The sequence below is a fragment of the Bubalus kerabau genome, chromosome X, assembly GCF_029407905.1.
Source record: "Bubalus kerabau isolate K-KA32 ecotype Philippines breed swamp buffalo chromosome X, PCC_UOA_SB_1v2, whole genome shotgun sequence".
NCBI lineage: Eukaryota > Metazoa > Chordata > Mammalia > Artiodactyla > Bovidae > Bubalus > Bubalus kerabau.
The window spans coordinates 17,443,967-17,466,148 of NC_073647.1; the positions used below are offsets into that span (position 1 = coordinate 17,443,967).

The 22,182-nt window shown below is 37.9% G+C and overlaps 1 protein-coding gene across 7 annotated transcripts in view; it reads right to left on the bottom strand.

Moving 5' to 3' along the window:
• The window catches only part of SMARCA1 (SWI/SNF related, matrix associated, actin dependent regulator of chromatin, subfamily a, member 1), a 155,537-nt gene extending 133,884 nt beyond the window's left edge, over nucleotides 1-21,653 (bottom strand). For all 7 annotated transcript variants that reach the window (XM_055564582.1, XM_055564581.1, XM_055564584.1 and 4 more), the window contains exons 1-8: nucleotides 21,314-21,653; nucleotides 16,612-16,698; nucleotides 14,499-14,665; nucleotides 14,090-14,190; nucleotides 13,883-13,983; nucleotides 10,834-11,013; nucleotides 1,715-1,870; nucleotides 460-591 (exon numbers count right to left, since the gene is read on the bottom strand). In XM_055564582.1, coding sequence (XP_055420557.1) covers nucleotides 460-591; nucleotides 1,715-1,870; nucleotides 10,834-11,013; nucleotides 13,883-13,983; nucleotides 14,090-14,190; nucleotides 14,499-14,665; nucleotides 16,612-16,698; nucleotides 21,314-21,487 — 1,098 coding nt within the window. In that variant the 5' untranslated portion in view covers nucleotides 21,488-21,653. The remainder of the gene's footprint in view (nucleotides 1-459; nucleotides 592-1,714; nucleotides 1,871-10,833; nucleotides 11,014-13,882; nucleotides 13,984-14,089; nucleotides 14,191-14,498; nucleotides 14,666-16,611; nucleotides 16,699-21,313) is intronic.
• Nucleotides 21,654-22,182: the final 529 nt, after the last annotated feature.

Here is a 22,182-nt window from a genome sequence, read left to right on the forward strand (position 1 = left end):
TCAAGATTATTTCAATGATTCTACTTGCTAAACTAGTATGCAGAAAGCCCTTCCAATTTAATTAAAAGAAAATGTAGAAAGCATTATTCTGAACTCAGCCTACCTCATGTCATAAGTTGTGGTAGCAATGTGATACAGGCAAACCTTAATAGGATAATCTCAAAGCAAAGAAACTTATTTCTCTAAATATCCCCATTTGAAAAAATTTCTATTCAAGAGCTAAACCACAAAGAATCACAAATAAAAAAGAACTATCAATTTCCATCCATGGCAACCCACTCCAGTATTCTTGCCTAGAGAATCCCATGGACCAAGGAGCCTGGTGGGCTACAGTCCACAAGGCCGCAAAGAGTCGGACACAACTGAAGCAACTTAGCATGCAGGCATACATTTTGTGTTTTGAAAACAGATGTCGTGAACATAAGAAAAGTATACTTCAAATGCACTACTTAAACTTACTTCTGCAGAATTAAAGACATCAGGCAATAAAAAGTTGAGTAGTGCCCAGAGTTCATGCAGGTTATTCTGCAAAGGTGTTCCAGTCAGGAGCAAGCGGTTAGTTGACTTGAAGTCACGAACAATCTCTGAGAGCTAGAAAAATAAGTTATGTTAACATTGTTTTATTTATTAGAATGTTGAACATTCAGTTCTTCATCCAACCCAAAACATTTTTTGAATAAAAGTTGAAATAACTATTCATCCTACTTCACATGACATTGCCACAGTGAAGCACAGCTGAACAAAATATTACAGGCATTTCTACACTTACAAGAATGTAGATCACAGTCACATCTGAGAACCTTCCCCCACTTTAAAAAATTTATTTTCTTCTATTTTCGGTCCACAGAAACAGTCAGAACTCTATGGAATCCAGGCTGGTCACTTTACAGCATAGAATCACCTTCTCCATGCCAATCATGTTCATCCACCACACCTCACCAACTTCTAACTTGGCCTGGTCACAATTTTTAAGCACCACACCTGAGCCCATCTTCCCCGAATATCTTATGTTAACTTTCTAAATATAAAACCACAAAAATTAAAGCACAAAAAGTAGAAATCACAGTAATCTTATCAATAAAAAGGCTAGTTTTATATTGCTCTTAAATTAACAATTATTCTCTAACATGTATCCTCTTATCGAGTGTTAACTACAAAAAGCACCACCTGGTGTTTTGCTTCAGTTCTGTCTCTGGTTCTCCCAAAGCAGACCAATGACCCAAAGAGAGGTTCATCATCATAACTGATGCTTTTTCTACTGTTGATAGAGTGTAATGGCAAGAAATATTGGTATTTTTCAATGTTAACACCACACTCTAATACACACAAGTCAGGTAATTCTAGAAAATGAGTTTTTTTTTCTAATCCATATGAATACACATAAAGTAGCTCCTCAATAAAAAATAAACCAAAGCAAATGACATTTGTACACCAAATATTGCAAAAATATTAAAACACTGTAGCATAACAGAGTTATTTAGACTGCAACAGGTATAGTAAATGAATTTTCTTTACATTAAAAACTGAGTTCAATTTTCATTTATCTTATATTCAATTATTTAAACTCCAAAATCATTTTTAAAAACTGATTTTCATTCACATTCTGTGAATAAAATCACAGTCTATCACTTTTCAAATTCTGAATACAGAGGAGTAAACCAATAGATGTGGTAGTTAAAAGAAACTTTAATACAGATATTCAGAACTAGCTTACCTTAGATTTTTCATTCTTTATTCTGTGAGCCTCATCAATGACAAGGTATCGCCAGTGAAACTTTTTGAATACAGATTTTTCTTTAATTACCATCTCATAAGAAGTAACACAAACATCCCACTCTCCTGGCATCATTTCATCACGAATAAAAGCAGCCTGATGCAAAACAAAGTTCCTTATATTAGAATATGCTGACAAGATGTCACAGAATTAAAGCATCAAGAGACTATTCTAGAATCATTTGGTCTCATTCATTTTAGAGATAGGAATGCTAAAGCCCAAAGGTACTTTTATGGTCAATTATCTGGATGACATGCTAATACTTCCATTAACGAAAGAGAAGCAGAGGTTTCCATTAAACAAGTACAGTATATTCAATAAACTGGAGAAGTTCGTATCACCAAAAGATGACAATTATTCTTCATACCACAAGGGATCAAAAGGACATGGGCAAAAGGAACTAGTTTCTGAATACCATACTCTTACCAAGATCCAACCACTAACCAACATGATATCATTTTGATAAATGCTGCTGCTGCTAAGTCGCTTCAGTCATGTCCGACTCTGTGTGACCCCATAGACGGCAGCCCATCAGGCTCCCCCGTCCCTGGGATTCTCTAGGCAAGAACACTGGAGTGGGTTGCCATGTCCTTCTCCAATGCATGAGAGTGAAAAGTGAAAGTGAAGTCCCTCAGTCGTGTCCGACTCTTAGCGACCCCATGGACTGCAGCCCACCAGGCTCCTCTATCCATGGGATTTTACAGGCAAGAGTACTGGAGTGGGGTGCCATCTCCTTCTCTGTGTGATAAATGAAAAAAGCTCAATATACATGAGTGATTCCAACCTTTTGAGATCTCTCCTATGTTTCCTTCACTTTCTAGCAGGGATGAGTCATAAACTCTGTTAAAGGGTCATGAAAGCCCATTAGTGTTTTTGTGAAAGTCCTGATGTTATGAGGCTACAAATGCGATTTTATAAAAGAGGCTTGCTCTATATACTACAGGAATCTATTTAAAAAAAAAAAAGTGAGACTGCTTAAAACTATTTTTAAATCTTCATGTGGCCAATGTGCAATGTGACTGAAAGCACTTCTAATGTGTATTAACTGAATTCCAGATCATCTCTATTATGGGTTAAAACAAAACCAAAAAGGTTAACAAGGAGCAGCAAAATCTACACTGAGAAGGGGCTGATTAGTACTGTAAATCTGAAATGACAGTGCTCAAACATAACCGACTGTTCATCTCAAAGTCGTTATTTCATAAATTCAGTCGTGCACCAAACACACCAGGGACACTCTTAACAAATATTCAACGAGTGCCCACTATGTATAAAAGGACTGCCTGGACTGAAGGAGAGGACAGGAAAAAAGTCCTCTGTAGATCTCAGCCTCACCCTGGGAAGTGGTCATAGTCAAAAAGTTAAGACATTAGGGAGTTAGAGGCAAAATAAGAAGAACCAGGGCGCCAGACCCCATCTGGTCCTGCAAATACTTTATCCTTATTAGAGTTTGTGAAATACTCAGTTTAATGGTTCCTCCTACAGTTTCACAGAACATACACATTTTAATTTAAATTAGCTCTGCTTTGAAACTTGTGTAACTATTTGATAGTTTCAGAGTTAAATGTCGACAGAATATTCAATATCACATAATTCAAAAGTTCTCACAGGTGACAAAAATTAAGGCCCTTTGAGATTCATTCAACATCACAGTCAGTAGCAAAACTAGAACTAAAACCAGATCTGTTTCCGTGTCCATGACCTTTGATGCCTCTAGAGTAGGACAGGAAGGTGTCAAAAACTATGTTTGGAGGACTCCCCTGGTGGTCCAGTGGCTAAGACTCTAAGCTCCCACCGCAGAGGACCTGGGTTCAATCCCTGGTCAAGGAGCTAGATTCCACATGCCTGCAACTAAAGATCCCACATGCCTGCGACTAAGATCCTGCTTGCCACAGCTAAGACCCAGTGCAGTCAAATAAATAAAACATTTTTAAAGAAAAGAATTACATTTAGGAATCATACCTCTAAATACTTCAGAACTACATTAGCTTCAAATAGGATCATGATTTTCTCAAATAATTCCCTACCTCAATTAAATACTTACTGTAGCCTACATCAAATATTTTGTTACCAAACTGACCTCATAAAATGTTTACAGGAGGCCAGGAAAGTAAAAAGACCCAATATATCTATCCTGTGCAGTACAAACGTTCAAATCTGTCTATAAGTAATGTTCCAGATTTTCTCTATACATGACGACATCAATCTTTAAGTGTTGCATATGGCACATTAATTATTTATGTAATTAACAATTACTGGTTCTCAAACTCTTTGACCATGGCCCACAGTAAAATTGTGTTTTAGGTTGCAATTCAGTATACATATGTGTTTGAGGACATGTTTTTAGAAAGAAACAAAACACATTATATATTCTCACTCCTGTTTTCTATTCTATCCTATCTCAGTGTTTCAAAAAATTGTTGTCACCACTCACAAAGCTGAATCCCAACACATTAATGAGTAGTAATTTGCAAAACACCAACTTTGAAGGTTAGTTTTCATGATTAAGAAGTTTTTGAAGTCTCTAGAAGAATTTCAACCTCCCATGGGGTAGAGGTAGGGCGTGCTAAGTCTCTTCAGTCATGTCTGACTCTATGCAACCCTATGGGCTGTAGCCTGCTAGGCTCCTCTGTCTGTGGGATTCTCCAGGCAAGAATACTAGAGTAGATTCCCATGCCCTACTCCAGGGGGTCTTCCCAACCCAGGGATCAAACTCGTGTCTCTTAATCTCTTGCACCATCCTGCATTCTTTACCACTAGTGCCACCTGGGAAGTCCAGGAGTGGTAAAGATATAGGGCACACTCTCTGACATAAATCACAGCAGGATCCTCTAAGACCCAGCTCCCAAAGTACTGGAAATAAAAGCAAAAATAAACAAATGGGACCTAATTAAATTTAAAAGCTTTTGCACAACAAAGGAAACTATAAGCAAGGTGAAAAGACCGCCTTCAGAATGGGAGAAAATCATAGCAAATGAAGCAACGACAAAGAATTAATCTCAAGAATATACCAGCAACTCCTACAGCTCAATTCCAGAAAAATAAATGACCCAATCAAAAAATGGGCCAAAGAACTAAACAGACATTTCTCCAAAGAAGACATACAGATGGCTAACAAACACATGAAAAGATGCTCAACATCACTCATTATCAGAGAAATGCAAATCAAAACCACTATGAGGTACCATTTCACGCCAGTCAGAATGGCTGCGATCCAAAAGTCTACAAGCAATAAATGCTGGAGAGGGTGTGGAGAAAAGGGAACCCTCTTACACTGTTGGTGGGAATGCAAACTAGTACAGCCACTATGGAGAACGGTGTGGAGATTCCTCAAAAAACTGGAAATAGAACTGCCATACGACCCAGCAATCCCACTGCTGGGCATACACATCAAGGAAACCAGAATTGAAAGAGACACATGTGCCCCAATGTTTATCATAGCACTGCTTATAATAGCCAGGACATGGAAGCAACCTAGGTGTCCATCAGTAGATGAATGGATAAGAAAGCTGTGGTACATATACACAATGGAATATTACTCAGCCATTAAAAAGAATACATTTGAATCAGTTCTAATGAGGTGGATGAAACTGGAGCCTATTATACAGAGTGAAGTAAGCCAAAAAAAAAAAAACATCAATACTGTATACTAACACATATATACGGAATTTAGGAAGATGGTAACGATAACCCTGTATGCGAGACAGCAAAAGAGACACAGATGTATAGAACAGTCTTTTGGACTCTGTGGGAGAGGGCAAAGGTGGGATGATTTGGGAGAATGGCATTGAAACATGTATATTATCATATATGAAACGAATCACCAGTCCAGGTTCGATGCATGAGAGAGGGTGCTTGGGGCTGGTGCACTGGGATGATCCAGAGGGATGAGATGGGGAGGGAGGTGGAAGGGGGGATTCAGGATGGGGAACAACACGTGTACACCTGTGGCGGATTCATGTCAATGTATGGCAAAACCACTACAATATTGTAAAGTAATTAGCCTCCAATTAAAATAAATAAATTTATATTTAAAAAAAAAAGAGATAGGGCAGTAACCAATTAAATCCACTCTTTCTTGAAAACTCCCAGAGACACTTCATGGAGCCCATGGATTCCATATAATAAAATCGAAAACCACTGGCATACATGTTGGTGATGGACAGGAAAGCCTGGTGTGCTACAGTCCATGGGGTCACAAAGAGTCAGATACAACTGAGCGACAGAACTGACTGAAGACATAATGAAAACACAGCCCAGATATTTCTCAATATCTATGATCTTCAAGAAAATTACAGCAAAACAAATCAGTAATTTGGAAATACGAAATTTTTATAAGGAATGGTATTACATTTAAATAATGGCAGTGATCAGAAAGAGTTCTAAGTGACTAATTTGCTACTGGGAAATATGAGGCATAGGGAAGAATCAAGCCTGTAATTCTAAATTTATGAGCCCAGTATTTCAATATTTAAATTATTTATAAGTTAAATTTAAATAAATTTAAGTAATTTTTCTTCAAGCAAAATGATAAGAATAAAATTACATAATTCATTATGTTACCACTCTTTTGAGAATATCTTTTGATAACCTATCTAAATATGTAAAATAGAATAAATCTTTACTCCAAACTACGTTCTCTGCAGGCAAATAAAGACCAAGTTTAATAATATGCTTTCTAAGCTGATTATTCATTTTGGTATTTTTGCATAATTCATTATTTTTAGATTAATTCAACAGTCCTAAAATAATTGTAGCCTAGGACTAGATTGACAAATAGTTAATTTAAACAAGAACCCTTAATTTCTAATATTATCTAAGAATGTATGCAGACACCTATTCTTCTATTCAAAGATCAAAATTGAAAGCTGTCTATGCATAAACACAAAACACAAGGTTCTCTGTATAAGGATAAAAGGTTCCATTCATGTGTGTCTGCATGTGCATGTGTGCATGTAAACAAGTCGAAGTCAAAAGTAAAAAAATTAAACAAACTGAAAAGCAAATTTATACACTTTTGGCATCAAAATAGCACAAATGATAGAATCACTGATAAGATAGATGGTCAACAACTAGAAAAGGAAGAAATGAAGAACCCCAGGGTTAGTAGAAGGAAAGAAATCTTAAAAATTAGGGCAGAAATAAATGCAAAAGAAACAAAAGAGACCATAGCAAAAATCAACAAAGCCAAAAGCTGGTTCTTTGAAAGAATAAATAAAATTGACAAACCATTAGCCAGACTCATCAAGAAACAAAGGGAGAAAAATCAAATCAATAAAATTAGAAATGAAAATGGAGAGATCACAACAGACAACACAGACATACAAAGGATCATAAGAGACTACTATCAGCAATTATATGCCAATAAAATGGACAACATGGAAGAAATGGACAAATTCCTAGAAAAGTACAACTTTTCAAAACTGGACCAGAAAGAAATAGAGAATCTTAACAGACCCATCACAAGCACGGAAATTCAACCTGTAATCAGAAATCTTCCAGCAAACAAAAGCCCAGGTCCAGACGGCTTCACAACTGAATTCTACCAAAAATTTAGAGAAGAGCTAACACCTATCCTGCTCAAACTTTTCCAGAAAATTGCAGAGGAAGGTAAACTTCCAAACTCATTCTATGAGGCCACCATCACCCTAATACCAAAACCTGACAAAGATGCCACAAAAAAAGAAAACTACAGGCCAATATCACTGATGAACATAGATGCAAAAATCCTCAACAAAATTCTAGCAATCAGAATCCAACAACACATTAAAAAGATCATACACCATGACCAAGTGGGCTTTATCCCAGGGATGCAAGGATTCTTCAATATCCACAAATCAATCAATGTAATACACCACATTAACAAATTGAAAAATAAAAACCATATGATTATCTCAATAGATGCAGAGAAAGCCTTTGACAAAATTCAACATCCATTTATGATAAAAACTCTCCAGAAAGTAGGAATAGAAGGAACATACCTCAACATAATAAAAGCTATATATGACAAACCCACAGCAAACATTATCCTCAATGGTGAAACATTGAAAGCATTTCCCCTAAAGTCAGGAACAAGACAAGGGTGCCCACTTTCACCATTACTATTCAACATAGTTTTGGAAGTTTTGGCCACAGCAATCAGAGCAGAAAAAGAAATAAAAGGAATCCAAATTGGAAAAGAAGAAGTAAAGCTCTCACTGTTTGCAGATGACATGAACCTCTACATAGAAAACCCTAAAGACTCCACCAGAAAATTACTAGAGCCAATCAATGAATATAGTAAAGTTGCAGGATATAAAATCAACACACAGAAATCCCTTGCATTCCTATACACTAATAATGAGAAAATAGAAAGAGAAATTAAGGAAACAATTCCATTCACCATTGCAACGGAAAGAATAAAATACTTAGGAATATATCTACCTAAAGAAACTAAAGACCTATATATAGAAAACTATAAAACACTGGTGAAAGAAATCAAAGAGGACACTAATAGATGGAGAAATATACCATGTTCATGGATCGGAAGAATCAATATAGTGAAAATGAGTATACTACCCAAAGCAATTTATAGATTCAATGCAATCCCTATCAAGCTACCAAAGGTATTCTTCACAGAGCTAGAACAAATAATTTCACAATTTGTATGGAAATACAAAAAACCTCGAATAGCCAAAGCAATCTTGAGAAAGAAGAATGGAACTGGAGGAATCAACCTACCTGACTTCAGGCTCTACTACAAAGCCACAGTCATCAAGACAGTATGGTACTGGCACAAAGACAGAAATATAGATCAATGGAACAAAATAGAAAGCCCAGAGATAAATCCACGCACCTATGGACACCTTATCTTTGACAAAGGAGGCAAGAATATACAATGGATTAAAGACAATCTATTTAACAAGTGGTGCTGGGAACACTGGTCAACCACTTGTAAAAGAATGAAACTAGAACACTTTCTAACACCATACACAAAAATAAACTCAAAATGCTTTAAAGATCTAAACGTAAGACCAGAAACTATAAAACTCCTAGAGGAGAACATAGGCAAAATACTTTCTGACATAAATCACAGCAGGGTCCTCTATGACCCACCTCCCAGAATATTGGAAATAAAAGCAAAAATAAACAAATGGAACCTAATTAAACTTAAAAGCTTCTGCACAACAAAGGAAACTATAAGCAAGGTGAAAAGACAGCCTTCAGAATGGGAGAAAATCATAGCAAATGAAGCAACTGACAAACAACTAATCTCAAAAATATACAAGCAACTCCTACAGCTCAATTCCAGAAAAATAAATGACCCAATCAAAAAATGGGCCAAAGAACTGAACAGACATTTCTCCAAAGAAGACATACAGATGGCTAACAAACACATGAAATGATGCTCATCACTCATTATCAGAGAAATGCAAATCAAAACCACAATGAGGTACCATATCACGCCAGTCAGAATGGCTGCGATCCAAAAGTCTACAAGCAATAAATGCTGGAGAGGGTGTGGAGAAAAGGGAACCCTCTTACACTGTTGGTGGGAATGCAAACTAGTACAGCCACTATGGAGAACGGTGTGAAGATTCCTTAAAAAACTGGAAATAGAACTGCCTTATGACCCAGCAAGCCCACTGCTGGGCATACACACCGAGGAAACCAGAATTGAAAGAGACACGTGTACCCCAATGTTCATCGCAGCACTGTTTATAATAGCCAGGACATGGAAGCAACCTAGATGTCTATCAGCAGATGAATGGATAAGAAAGCTGTGGTACATATACACAATGGAGTTATTACTCAGCCATTAAAAAGAATACATTTGAATCAGTTCTAATGAGGTGGATGAAACTGGAGCCTATTATACAGAGTGAAGTAAGCCAGAAAGAAAAACACCAATACAGTATACTAACGCACATATACGGAATTTAGAATGATGGTAACAATAACCCTGTATACGAGACAGTAAAAGAGACACTGATGTACAGAACAGTCTTTTGGACTCTGTGGGAGAGGGAGAGGGTGGGATGATTTGGGAGAATGGCATTGAAACATGTATAATATCATGTATGAAACGAGTTGCCAGTCCAGGTTTGATGCACGATACTGGATGCTTGGGGCTGGTGCAGTAGGACGACCCAGAGGGATGGTATGGGGAGGGAGGAGGGAGGAGGGTTCAGGATGGGGAACACATGTATACCTGTGGCGGATTCATGTTGATATTTGGCAAAACCAATACAATATTGTAAAGTTAAATAATAAAATTTAAAAAAAGTAAAAAAAAAAAAAGATTGATGGTCAATAAGATTTTTTTTTAAAACAAAAAGTCACTCAGTGCAACTCAAAAGTGCTTAGATTAATGAGCTAGTTAAAAGTAAATGCAATTAAGTAAAGTTTAAAAATAAAATAAAATTTAAAAAAAAGTAAATGCAAATAAGCATAATAACAGATTTTCTGTTATGAATAGGTAATACATCTACCTCAGAAGAGTGTTGTGAGAATTAGCTCAATTAATATATTAAAAGCACTTACCTGGTACAGATGAACTTATCTGAAAGCAGAAACTGAGACACAAATGTAGAGAACAAACATATGGATACCAAGGAGGGAAGCGGGGGTGGGATGAGTTGGGATATTGGGATTGACATATATACACCCCTATGTACAAAATAGATAACTAATGAGAACCTACTATAGCACAGGGAACTCTACTCAATGCTGTGTGGTGACCTAAATGGGAAGGAAATTTTAAACAAAGAGAGGGGATATATGTATACATATAACTAATTCACTCTGCTGTACAGCAGAAACACAACACTGTAAAGCAACTATATTCCAATTTTTTAAAAATGTATAAGTACATTGACAGAGATACACACAAAAGTCAATAATAAGGAATAAATCTGGTATTTAAAAAAAGCACTTACAAAAGAATCTAACACAGAGTAAGCACAACTTAAGTGTTATTCAGTAGTAGTAGTCAACTCAAATATCTTTTATAGCAACAAAATTTAACCCCAGAAATGTTGTTATTCTTGATTGCCTTTTAAAACCTGTTTCTCACTTACTCTCGCATCCTTGTCTCCAACGAAACAAATAACACGAAGAGATGGGACCCATCGCTTAAACTCGTTCATCCAGTTGTGTAAAGTCGATTTTGGAACTAAAACCATGTGAGGTCCAGGAATGTTTCGATAATGTTTCAGATAACCAAGCAAAGCAATCGTCTGTAAAGTCTTACCAAGACCCTGCATTATCATCACAGAGAAAAAAATCCATAATCATTTTTTATTTAATGAAACATTTGTTAGTAGCAACATTACAAAAGATATCTGCCAAGTATCTCACATTGGGAAAAGTTAAAAGACTTTTTTTAAAGTGAATAACCATTCCAATTCAATACTTAGGCTGAGCACAAAAAGAAGCCAAGAACTTGCAGTTAGAAAGTTGCTCAACAAAGCAATTTTCTATTTAGGAGACTTTTACTCCTAAAGGAGTGAGCAACCCCTATCATTTTTTCTACTAGTTTGCAAAATTAGGAACTTTGTGTATTTCACAAAGACACATTTCCTTTATCAGCCTGCTTGGTGTTAGTGGTGGTGGTTTAGTCACAAAATGTCGGACACCCGTAGCCCTCCAGGCTCCTCTGTCCATGGGATTCTCCAGGCAAGAATACTGGGATGGGTTGCCATTTCCTTCTCCAGGGGATCTTCCCAACCCAAAGATCAAACCCGCATCTCCTAGGTCTCTTGCCCTGCAGGCTAATTCTTTACAAACTAAGCCACCAGGGAAGCCCAGTCAGCCTGCTTAGATACCACTCTTTCTTTCCCATTGCCCTCAACATTATTACAGCCCAGGTTTGAAATATTCAGACTCTGCATCTCAAGAAGTCTGTAGCTTTATACTCGCATCTCATACCCTTGAGACCTAAGGAATCATAAGGGAACAAAACATAAAAGAACTTTGCAGCCAGAAAGGAACCTAGAAATAACTTAGTCCAGGTGACTTTAAAAAGAAAAAAATAATATACTAACACCCATGAACCCACTACCTAACCTACGGGAAAAGGAACTATGTCCTATGTCACATGACCTTTTAAAACACTTTCTGACTTTGTCTCTAGTCAAGGTATATATTTCTTTTATAAACCTAAGCTAAAAGCTATTTTTATAGGCTTTATCCTGCCTGACATTTCACTTATGAGATGGGTTTTATGGATGTTATGCATTAAAATCTTAAAATGAAAAAAAAAATTTTTAATGTTTATACTCCTTAACCAAGTAATTCTGCTTCTAGAAATACTATGGAAATAATCTGAGAGGTGCAGAAAACTGAATTACAAGGGTTTTCATAATAGTATTATTAGACATCAAGTAGATACATATATATCAACCAATATATACTATATACATATATATTATATATAATACATCAACCAATCCATATGAAATGAATAAAATTATGTTACTCCCTATAATTAATTATTATGCAGTAATTAACAATTATTTTGACCAAAATGTTTTAATTATGTGGAAAATATGTATGAAGGTGAAGAAATCAGAATACCAAATCATATATACAATACAACCTCAAATATGAAAAATAAATAAAATCAGAGGAAAAAGACTAAAAAGAAATATGCAAACTGTTACGTATTGTTGTTTCTAGGTAATAAAAATAAAACTTACTTTACATTTTTTCCGATTTTTTCCCAAATTTTCTAGCATCATTAAACTTTGTCCTTTTTAATAATTAAAACATAACTGGTATCAGCATAAATTCAATATGAAATATCTTTAGTTAATTCCTGTTTAGACAGACTGCAGCCAAGAGGAGTTTGGGGCAAATAATCCCAGTCTTTCCGTTGTCCTGGAGAAGGAAATGGCACCCCCCTCAGGTATACTTGCTTGGGAAATCCCATGGACAGAGGAGCCTGGGGAGCTACAATCCATGGAGTTGCAAACAATTAACTAAGCTCCTTCCTGCCTGAGCTGACTGCAGTTTTCAAGGACCTGCCACACACCTACCAGTTGCTTAGCCAGGGATGAGTACTTATGGAACCAACTACTACACTACAAGCTATGGAGCATAAATAGTCATGTGGCCCATATGGACAAGTGATTGCAAATATGGCTCCAGAATCATATACAGGAGTATCACTACCCTCTCTTAACCCCCACCATATACATTTGGTCTTAAAATGTCAAACCAAGTCTTCATATACTCCTCTGACCTGCTGAATTAGCATCTTAAATGGCCTTACTTTTTCTCTTTGGTCATTTTTTTTTTTTACACAGTGTGCCCTCAGAATCCACAGGTTTCACATCCAGGTATTCAACCAACCGCAGATCAAAATCCGCAGAGGGCCCAACTGTGCTATGCCATTCTACATGAGGACTTGAGCTTCCACAGGTTTTGGTATCCACGGGGAGTCCCTGAACCAATCTCCCCTGTATATGGAGGGAAGACTATACCTCCCAACAATCCTCAGCTCATTTCCTGACCCAGCTGGCACTCTACTATCAAGACTCAATACTGCTCTTCACTTTTTTGTTCTGTATTCCATCTATTCACACTTGGTTTGATCACACACAGAGGCATTTACATTCACTCATGCATGCATTCATTCATTTAGCGTTTGGCTTTTAGCCCCACCTCAGTCCCAAAAGGATTTCAGGTAGCCTACAATGAAAACATGGAACATAAATTAATGGTCAAAGAGAAATAAAGAGGGCCAAGGAAAGTAAAAGGTAAAGAATAGGAAAAGGTACAAAGGACACAATGGGCAGACCATTAAAAGTTACACAGATGTTCCATTTCGGCGTTCACTATAGCTCTGAGCTCCTTGGAAGCCAAAGTGCAAATATCGACAAAAGTACAAGGAGAGTTTTTTTTAATACCATTTGAGGAAATTTCAATAACAAATTTAGGGGCCTGTAAAAGCGTATGTTCCAGAGGTTAAACATTTCTAGACTTTACAAATACCTTGTATGTTACAGCTAAATAAAACATCTAGCCTCCCAACTCCAGGGCTGGTGGGAATTTCAGCTCAGGTATTTCAAATTTACATAAAATTATTGATAAGTGAGAATGTATTTTTAGCTACCAACGCCTTACCATTTCATCAGCCAAAATACCGTTGACTCCATTTTCATACAAAGAGATCAACCAGTTCAGTCCTCGAATCTGATAATCTCTCAGTGGTCCTCCTTTCACATCTGAAAAAAAAAAATCAAGGCTCACATACTTTCATTAGTACAACCAAGTAAAATTTTTCTAAAACTAAACTGAAAACAAAAAACACCAACATGATGAGGTACTTACACGAAGGTGACACTTCAAATCTAACACATACATTAGATGTTTTCCGACTCTCTGAGAGGAGCTCTTCATCTTCTTCTTGTTCTGTGCGCCTGTGACGGTAGCTGAAACAGAAAAAGAAATATCTTCATATTCAATTCAAATGCTAAGGTGTCAATTAAGTCAGTATATTCTGTTAATATCTTTTACGAAAAAAAAGTTATCTAGAGTCTTGCATAAAAGTTGATAAAACCAGCTGACATTTTTATTGGTTGACTTCTATTGAGAAAAAAAGTATTGTCTCTAAAACATATTTACACAGGCGATAACCTTGTTTTTTAGACATAAAATCACACTAAATACATGAAGAAGGAAGGTAAATATGAAGGGCAGGAGGAAAGGAGGGAAGAAAGTTAGAGAGATGCCAACATACTCTCCAACAGAAATTAAGCTCTGCTTGTCATCTTTCTTTATTCGAGGGCGTCCCAATTTCATGTTCAGAGGAGATGTTGGAGATTTCTGTGCTGAAGGTTGAATGAAATGTGCAAAAAGCTCTGTCTGCTTCAGTAAAAATTCAAATCTCTTTGCTCGATCTGCTTTCTAATTTACAAGACAAAAGAAAAAGTAATGATTTCCTTTTCTGTTCTTTCAAAATTTAACAAATACACACATTGCACTTAATTTGTACTACACTCTAAGTACTTTAAACATACTAACTCATTTAATTCTTTTAATAAATCTATGAGGTAGGTACTAGTATCATCCCTGGTTTGATGCAGGATACAGGATGCTTGGGGCTGGTGCACTGGGATGACCCAGAGGGATGGTATGGGGAGGGAGGTGGGAGGGGGGTTCAGGATTGGGAACACGTGTACACCTGTGGCAGATTCATGTTCATGTATGGCAAAACCAATACAATATTGTAAAATAATTAGCCTCCAATTAAAATAAATAAAAATAAAACTGAGGCACACAGAGGGTAAGTAACTTGCCCAAGCTCCCACAGCTAATAAGGAGAATTTGGAAATGGTATTTTCAGATTGTCTGAATAGAAGCCAAGTGATCTGACAGGCTTAATAAATGCCTCAATAATAAGTATTCTGCTTAAAGTATTGGGGTCAAAAAGCAAATTCTGAATGGTTTGGAAAGCCAAGAATTTTCATCTAGAAATAATTTAAAACTCAGAATACAGTGTCATCTTCTCTCAAAATATTTTCAATGCTTTGGTACAATACATTTCTCTGCTCAAGTACAGTGATCTGCAGAATTGTGGTTTATGCTAAGAGTATATAAAGTTTCTCCCGAAAGTGAGGATTTAGAGAAAAAATACACACACACACATATAAGTGAAACAGTTAATACACATTAGCAATTCAGAAGTGTATGTTATAAATTCTAAATACATTTTAAAAGGTCATATAGCTTATAAAAATAAACGCAATAAAATTTTTTCACTAAAAACATCTTAAAAGATCAAAAGACTATTATTCTAGATAAAGAAAAAAACAAAGGTGATTTTTTAATTCCCAGTCACTTTCTAACCACAGGGTAGACAATATTTGATTACCAATGAAGGATGCATAATTAATAACATAAGAATCTTCCAAGAATTCATTACCATAAATACAAGAATTAGACAAATACATTCAGACCAGTAGCTGGAAGGAGGCCAAAATCTTTCCATTTTTATGTTATCCTCACTGGAATGTTGTTTCTAGAGTTGTTAAAACATTAACTTGTCCATGTTAGATGTGGCCTTAAGCGTTAAGGCACTGAGTTCTGTAAAATCACTACAAATGACCGAAAAATGTACTTCATCTCTACTTACTTTCAAAAACAACCCCTTGACAAAAAAAAAAAAAATATTTAGTTCCAGCTACCCATTTATTTCTCTTTTCAGTTAACCAAGTTCACTGGTTTTGAAAGATCCCAAGGCATAAAAGTCCAGTTAAAATTAAAGCTGAAATATGAGTTTTGGTGAGTAAAAATTAAATAATGAAATGTACAGCAAAGCGCTAGGTAGGTGTATCTAAGGTTATATTGCTTAAATGTGTAATATTTTCATACACTGGGCAAATAGCCTTCCCTCAAAAACATGTATTACATGTTTCATAATATGAAGCATTCATTCACATATCCAGAGCAAAGAGAGAGAGAGGAAAAGAAATACCAGGCTGGTTTTGTGACCTGCTTTCTCTCAGCCATACTGATATTGCCACTTATATTTTCACTTTGTGGATAAAATATTTCTAGCATAAAACATCCTATTATGGGGTAAAGAGGGCTAAACAAAAATGAAGAGATGTGGCTTCTGGTCTCAACTATTCCGTATCATTTCTCTGATACTCTATCTCCTCATCTTAAAATGAGGAAATTCATTTATCCAACAAAAATCTATTATGATGGATTATATATTAAATTACTTTTCAATTCTAAGGCCTATGATTCTGTATTCATCATATACACACATGTATTTTTTAATCTTTCACATCTCCTCTATAAAAATCAACTACTGTATTCACTCTTCTACCCAAGAACATATTTACCATTTTCTCTTCATATTCTGGATCCATTTCCTTTTCAGATTTAGAAGCTTTAACAGCAAGTTTGAGTTGAAATGGAGAAACGTTTTTCTAGAATTTCAAAGAAAATAAATCATCAAATTGCAAAGCAAGGTCAGCATTCTCATTTGAAGAAAATAAAAAGTAATTAAATACTAAATAAATAAATCCACATGGGCCATGCATGGACCAATGATGAGAGCATGTCATGAACAGGGCTTATGATTAATCCAGTTCTGTGCACCTGAGTCCAATTAAAAAAAAATCCAAAGAATTGTAAAGCCAGAGAAATAATACTAATTAAAAACCAAAAGGTGGGAAAATGAGCCTTTTCACCTATTGTGTAAAGCGAAAGAAGTGCATAACCACTCAAGAGGAGATTCAAAACCTAGGATATTTTCAACCACAAACCAAAGAATTCAAAGAAAGTAAGTATTAATTCTCAGAGGTACTTCTTTATGTAATGGAAAGAAGCCAAACTTTCATGAGAAAAGACTGTGGTTTCTGCTCCTGAAAAGATGTAATTTTTTAATATTGTTCTTATATTTTAATTAGAACATTAAAACTTTTATGTACTGCAGTGTGATCATTTATATTTGAAACAATGAAACAGTAGTTTCAAACTTCTGGTTTATGTTAATTTTCTCCAACTGGACAGAAAACCTTTTAAAAGTATATACATGAATATCTTGTAGAAGCAGTTTCTCGGGGCTATTAATTATTAACCTTTGATATTTAAAACACTATAATTTAGTGAATAGTAACATAAATCAGCTACTTTAGAATACTGAAATTATCTAGGGGGTTATGTCATGTACCCTATCCTTTTTAAAGACAAGCTTGTACTTATAAACAGATATGTAGAATACACCTCCATCCCTGTAAGAAATCAAGAAATAAAATAATACAAATATAAATCTACCCATTAGTACCAAAGTGGAGGGCATTCGAGTTTTAACACAGACTGCAAATTCAAAATACAAATCTGTGAAAACTAAAGAAATTATGTCCATTTGAGCATTACTTTTTTTTTTTTTTTCAGGAACACTATGTTCCTGAAAGCTTGGGTCATAAATCAATAGAAGAATGTGATCTTAAACAAGAAAAATCTGGCTCGGGTAGTTAATAAATGTTTTCCAACATTTATTAAAATTTCTATTTTGAGGAAATCCAAACTAAGATTATGGAATTTGACCCTGATCAGGGTTCTCCTTTGGAGCACTGATTAGATACTGTCCAGTTATTCTTAGCCCAAATAACAGCCGTCTTGATTTACAGCATCTCATATGTATATATGTGGGATGTTTTGAATGTAATTCTGGATGGATGAGAATAGAAACTACTAAAATGCCCTTAATAACACACTTTCAAACTGTCACATATGCTAGAAACTCTCTTTTATTTTCTAAGCAAAAAGTAAAAAAAATTGGATAAGAAAATTCTTTATCATTCCTTGAAAAGCTAAATGAAATCTACAAGTTTCAAAAATTACCTCTCAAATACACAAGTATATATCTAATAATGTGGAATGCAAATTTCACTTACAGAAAACTAAGACTTTAATATTAGAAAAACACTTGTTACTTTTCTCCTTACCTTGTAGTAGAATATCATAAAATTTTAATTATATGATAATTAAAATTCCTAATTGTGAGCACTGCCATTTAAAGCAGTAGGCAATTACTTAATTGGCACTATCTTTCACAACAAATTTTAAAATACCTACCTTCAAAACCTTCCCATTTTTGTATGTGTATGTTTTTGCAAATATACCTCTCATCCTAGGAAATATAAAAGGTGACTAAGATATTCTAATGAATTCCTTATGGGTTTTCTCATCTGGTAGTCTAGATGCTATAAGAATGCAGCACAAGGTCACCAAGATGTCCTGTTTAAAGACCATGACCTTTTTTTTGACATTTTCATTACCAAAAATACCAACTCCAATTGTCATGGCATTGGGTTATCCAACTGCTACTTAGAAAAAAGAAGTTCAAGAACCAGAAGGTAAAAAAAAAAAAAAAGAACCAGAAGGTAAGCAAAAATACCCTTCTTAGCTAAATGTCAGAAGACAATCCACTCTCATCTACTTCATGCATCATGAAAATGCTCTCATTCAGAGCCTATTTTCTTTTATTTAATATATACACAATTCCAGCGTGATTGATAATCTGGCTTCCTATTCTACAGAGAGTAAAAGCAGCAGCAAACGACTTGGGAACCACCATTTGAAGAAGACACCCTGGCAACAGCAAGAGGAATGGCGGAAGCCCAGGACTGAAACTTCAGTTCCACTGCAGGAATAGCCCTTCTGCTGGGTGTTCAGGTGATTTCCCTCTCCCTTTTGGATCACTTTTAATTTTGTATGTTACATTTGTTTTATTTGAAATGTTTTGTTATATCTGTGCCCTTTATCATAACAGAGGATTAGATGGTTGGACGGCATCACCAACTCAATGGACATGAGTTTGAGCAAACTCGGGGAGATGGTGAAAGACAGGGAAGTCTGGCATGCTGCAGTCCATGGGGTCACAAAGAGTTGGACACCACTGAGCGACTGAACAACAACAGACTGAAAAATTACGAAAAAAATCAACACAATATTGAAGTGTCTGGGAGATGGTTATTTAATTGAGGGGAAACAACCTCCTAGGTCTTAAATGCCTTTGTATCACTGTCAGAATACAACTGACACACATAAGAAAAAGGCATTTACTCTGCACTTTCAGGACACCAGTTAAGGCGTCAAGGCAGCATGTAAATATTTAGAATGGGGGGAGGTACCAGATTACTTTATTTGAAGGAATGGTACAAATGAAAGCACTTAAGCAGATGTTTTGGCTATTCAGATTTTCAAGGAAAAATTAAAAATAAAAAAGAAGCAGTGACTAAAGTAGTAAACTTCAGATATCCAGGAAGTAAGTTTCAGGCAGCATCTCATTTCCCTGTGCTGAACGGACAGATGAGGTACTATTCGGGCAATTTCTGATGAGGCCACCGAGTTATAGCAATATCTATGCCTCAATTCAGAGATTATACAGCTTTTCTATTGATTCCCAATCTCTTCACAATCCAAAAAATTTAATACACCCTGGACATTCGACAACCTTGATTGCCGTACAAAAGACGGGTGAGCATTTACATTCGTCCAGTCTAGGGAATAAAAGGCACCTAGACACACTGCTGAATTTCCCAACATTGATTTATATTGATGCTTGGTATTTGGCCCAGCTTTAATCACTGATATTGTCTTACCGATCCAAGTACCACACAGATCTTAAAATGCGTGTGTTTTCTATGGTTTTCACTTAGCACTACAACTGTCTTTCTGTTTAGTCAACCTTGTAATAGTAAAATATGTCACTTAAGCAACTGCTGAATTTAAAATTACTCTAATTCAGGGTGAAAGGTGTCAATTTCCCTCAAAAGCTTTTCATTTGGTCGTATAGTATCATATAATGATTCAGACAAAGCCACTGGAGATCGCTAAAGCATAATTCTAATTACCTACCTTTTTTTAAAATTGCGATATGTCTACTCGTAAATGGAAAAAAATTCAACCATAAGCAATTTTATTATACATGAAAAATCCTTATGCCCCATCCTATTCTTTATCTTAATTTTTTCAGTGAGTTTCCTAGTTTTCATTTGCACATCTCGATCCATACGACATATGCCTTACGGAGATAATACATATTTTTCTAGATCTGGCTTTATTAGGTGTCAGCGCGATCCCCTTATGTACAGTAGCAGCAGTTCATCCTGGCGACGCTGGGTTTAAAAAAAAATTAAAAAAAAAAAAAAACCTGCGTGTGTCCAGGAGCCAGCAGCGCCCACTAGGAAAGAGAGGCGGAAGCCTGGAAGGCTTGGGGCCGGATTGGGGGACCATTTGGGTGGCCCTGGAGTGAAACACTATACCGTCGGGGGCGGGGCAGGAGAGGGTGAGGGTGCACACGTTGGAAATTTTCCTAAGTCAGCGTCCACGGTGCCTCAGTTTGGGGTTTGGATTGGAAGGGGGCGGGGGTACAACACCGAGAGCTCATTTTCTCGGGGTGACACCCCCGCCTCACTCAGCAGGCAGGGACCAAACGAACAAGAGATGATTTTTTTTCTCTTTTTCCCCTGCCACCCAAGGGGCCGACACTGCCAATCAAAGATGTAAAAGTCTCTCCTCTCGTCCTCCGCCTCCCCACCACCGGCACCTGGAAATTCAAATTTTAAAAAAATAAGCCTCCAGCAAACCCCCTTTTGCGCGAGTGTGGGATTGAAGGGCCCAGATTTCCCAGGCAGAGGCCGACGGGAAGGGGGGGAGAGAGAGCGAGAGGAGAGGGAGAGGCGGAGGCTTTTTCCTGCACGGCCCCATCCCCCACCCCGTTACCCCAGTTCCGGGAACGCGAAGGGGGTCGGGGGCTGTCGGGGGGCTCCCTAGCCCCCCAGCCCCGGGATAACGGGAACCAGTCACCCCGCGCCGCACCCGCGCCCCGCCCCCGCCCTCCCGGCGGCGAGAAGGGAAGGGGGAGGGGAGCGAAGCCGAGACTGTTCCGCCGCCCCCACCCCGCACGCCCGCCGCCCCCAGCCCCGCCGAGCTCTGCGGGTACCTGTCGGCGCCCAAAGGTCAAGGTTTGGGCCCCTCGGAGGGGCCCGGCGCAGGATTTGTCCACCACATACACACCCCCTTCCTATTTACCTCCTTCTTCTTCTCGCCCTTCTCCGTGGCCACGGTGGCTTCGGTGGCCGCGGCGGCCGCTCCCTCCTCCTTAGAGGTGGACGGCCCCGGCTGATCGTCCTCTATGAGCACGATCGCGGCGGTAGCATCAGAGGCTGCCACGGTGCCTGCCACTGCGGCGGTGTCCGGCTCCATGGCGTTGGAGCGGGAACGAGGAGGGGGACGAGCAAGGGGACGAGGGCTCCGGGGCGGCGGCAGTGTCTGCACTGGAACGAGCTGGATGGAGCAGGGGTGGGGAATCACTCGCTTCCAACCCCTTCGCTCGGGCCCCCCTTCTTTAAATAACCCTCAACCCTGCCCCACTTCCGTCCACCCACCCTACGTCATGGCCTCCCCCCCGTCACCCTCCCCCCTTCCTCCACCCCCCCCCCAACGATCGCGAGACTCCCCCTCCCCACTCGGAGCCCGGGCGGCCCCGCACGACCAACTGTTGCCTGAGCGTGGGGCGCGGACAGGGGTGGAGGCGGGAACCCACAGCCCGCGGCCCCCTGAAAATCTCGCTCCCCACACGCCCCCAACAGTCAGCCCGAGCTCCCCTCGCAGATGTGTGCAGAAGGAATCCTCTTCCCCTTAAATCTGCTCTTTGTACCTCGGGGCGCTCTCCTCTTCTTGCACAAAGAACTTTTCCTCTGCCCATAACTGTACTGTAGAAGGTCTGTCTCACCATTTGCAAGCCCAGAACCCCTCAGGGGACTGCCCTTCCGAGGTCCCCAAAGAGGGACTGGTGGTGCCTTTCCCACCTTCGTAAATTCTGCAAAAGAAGCATTCCTTGAATCTCTTGATTGCAGCTGCAGACGTTCACTTTCAAGGCAAAGCGCGACTCGATCTGT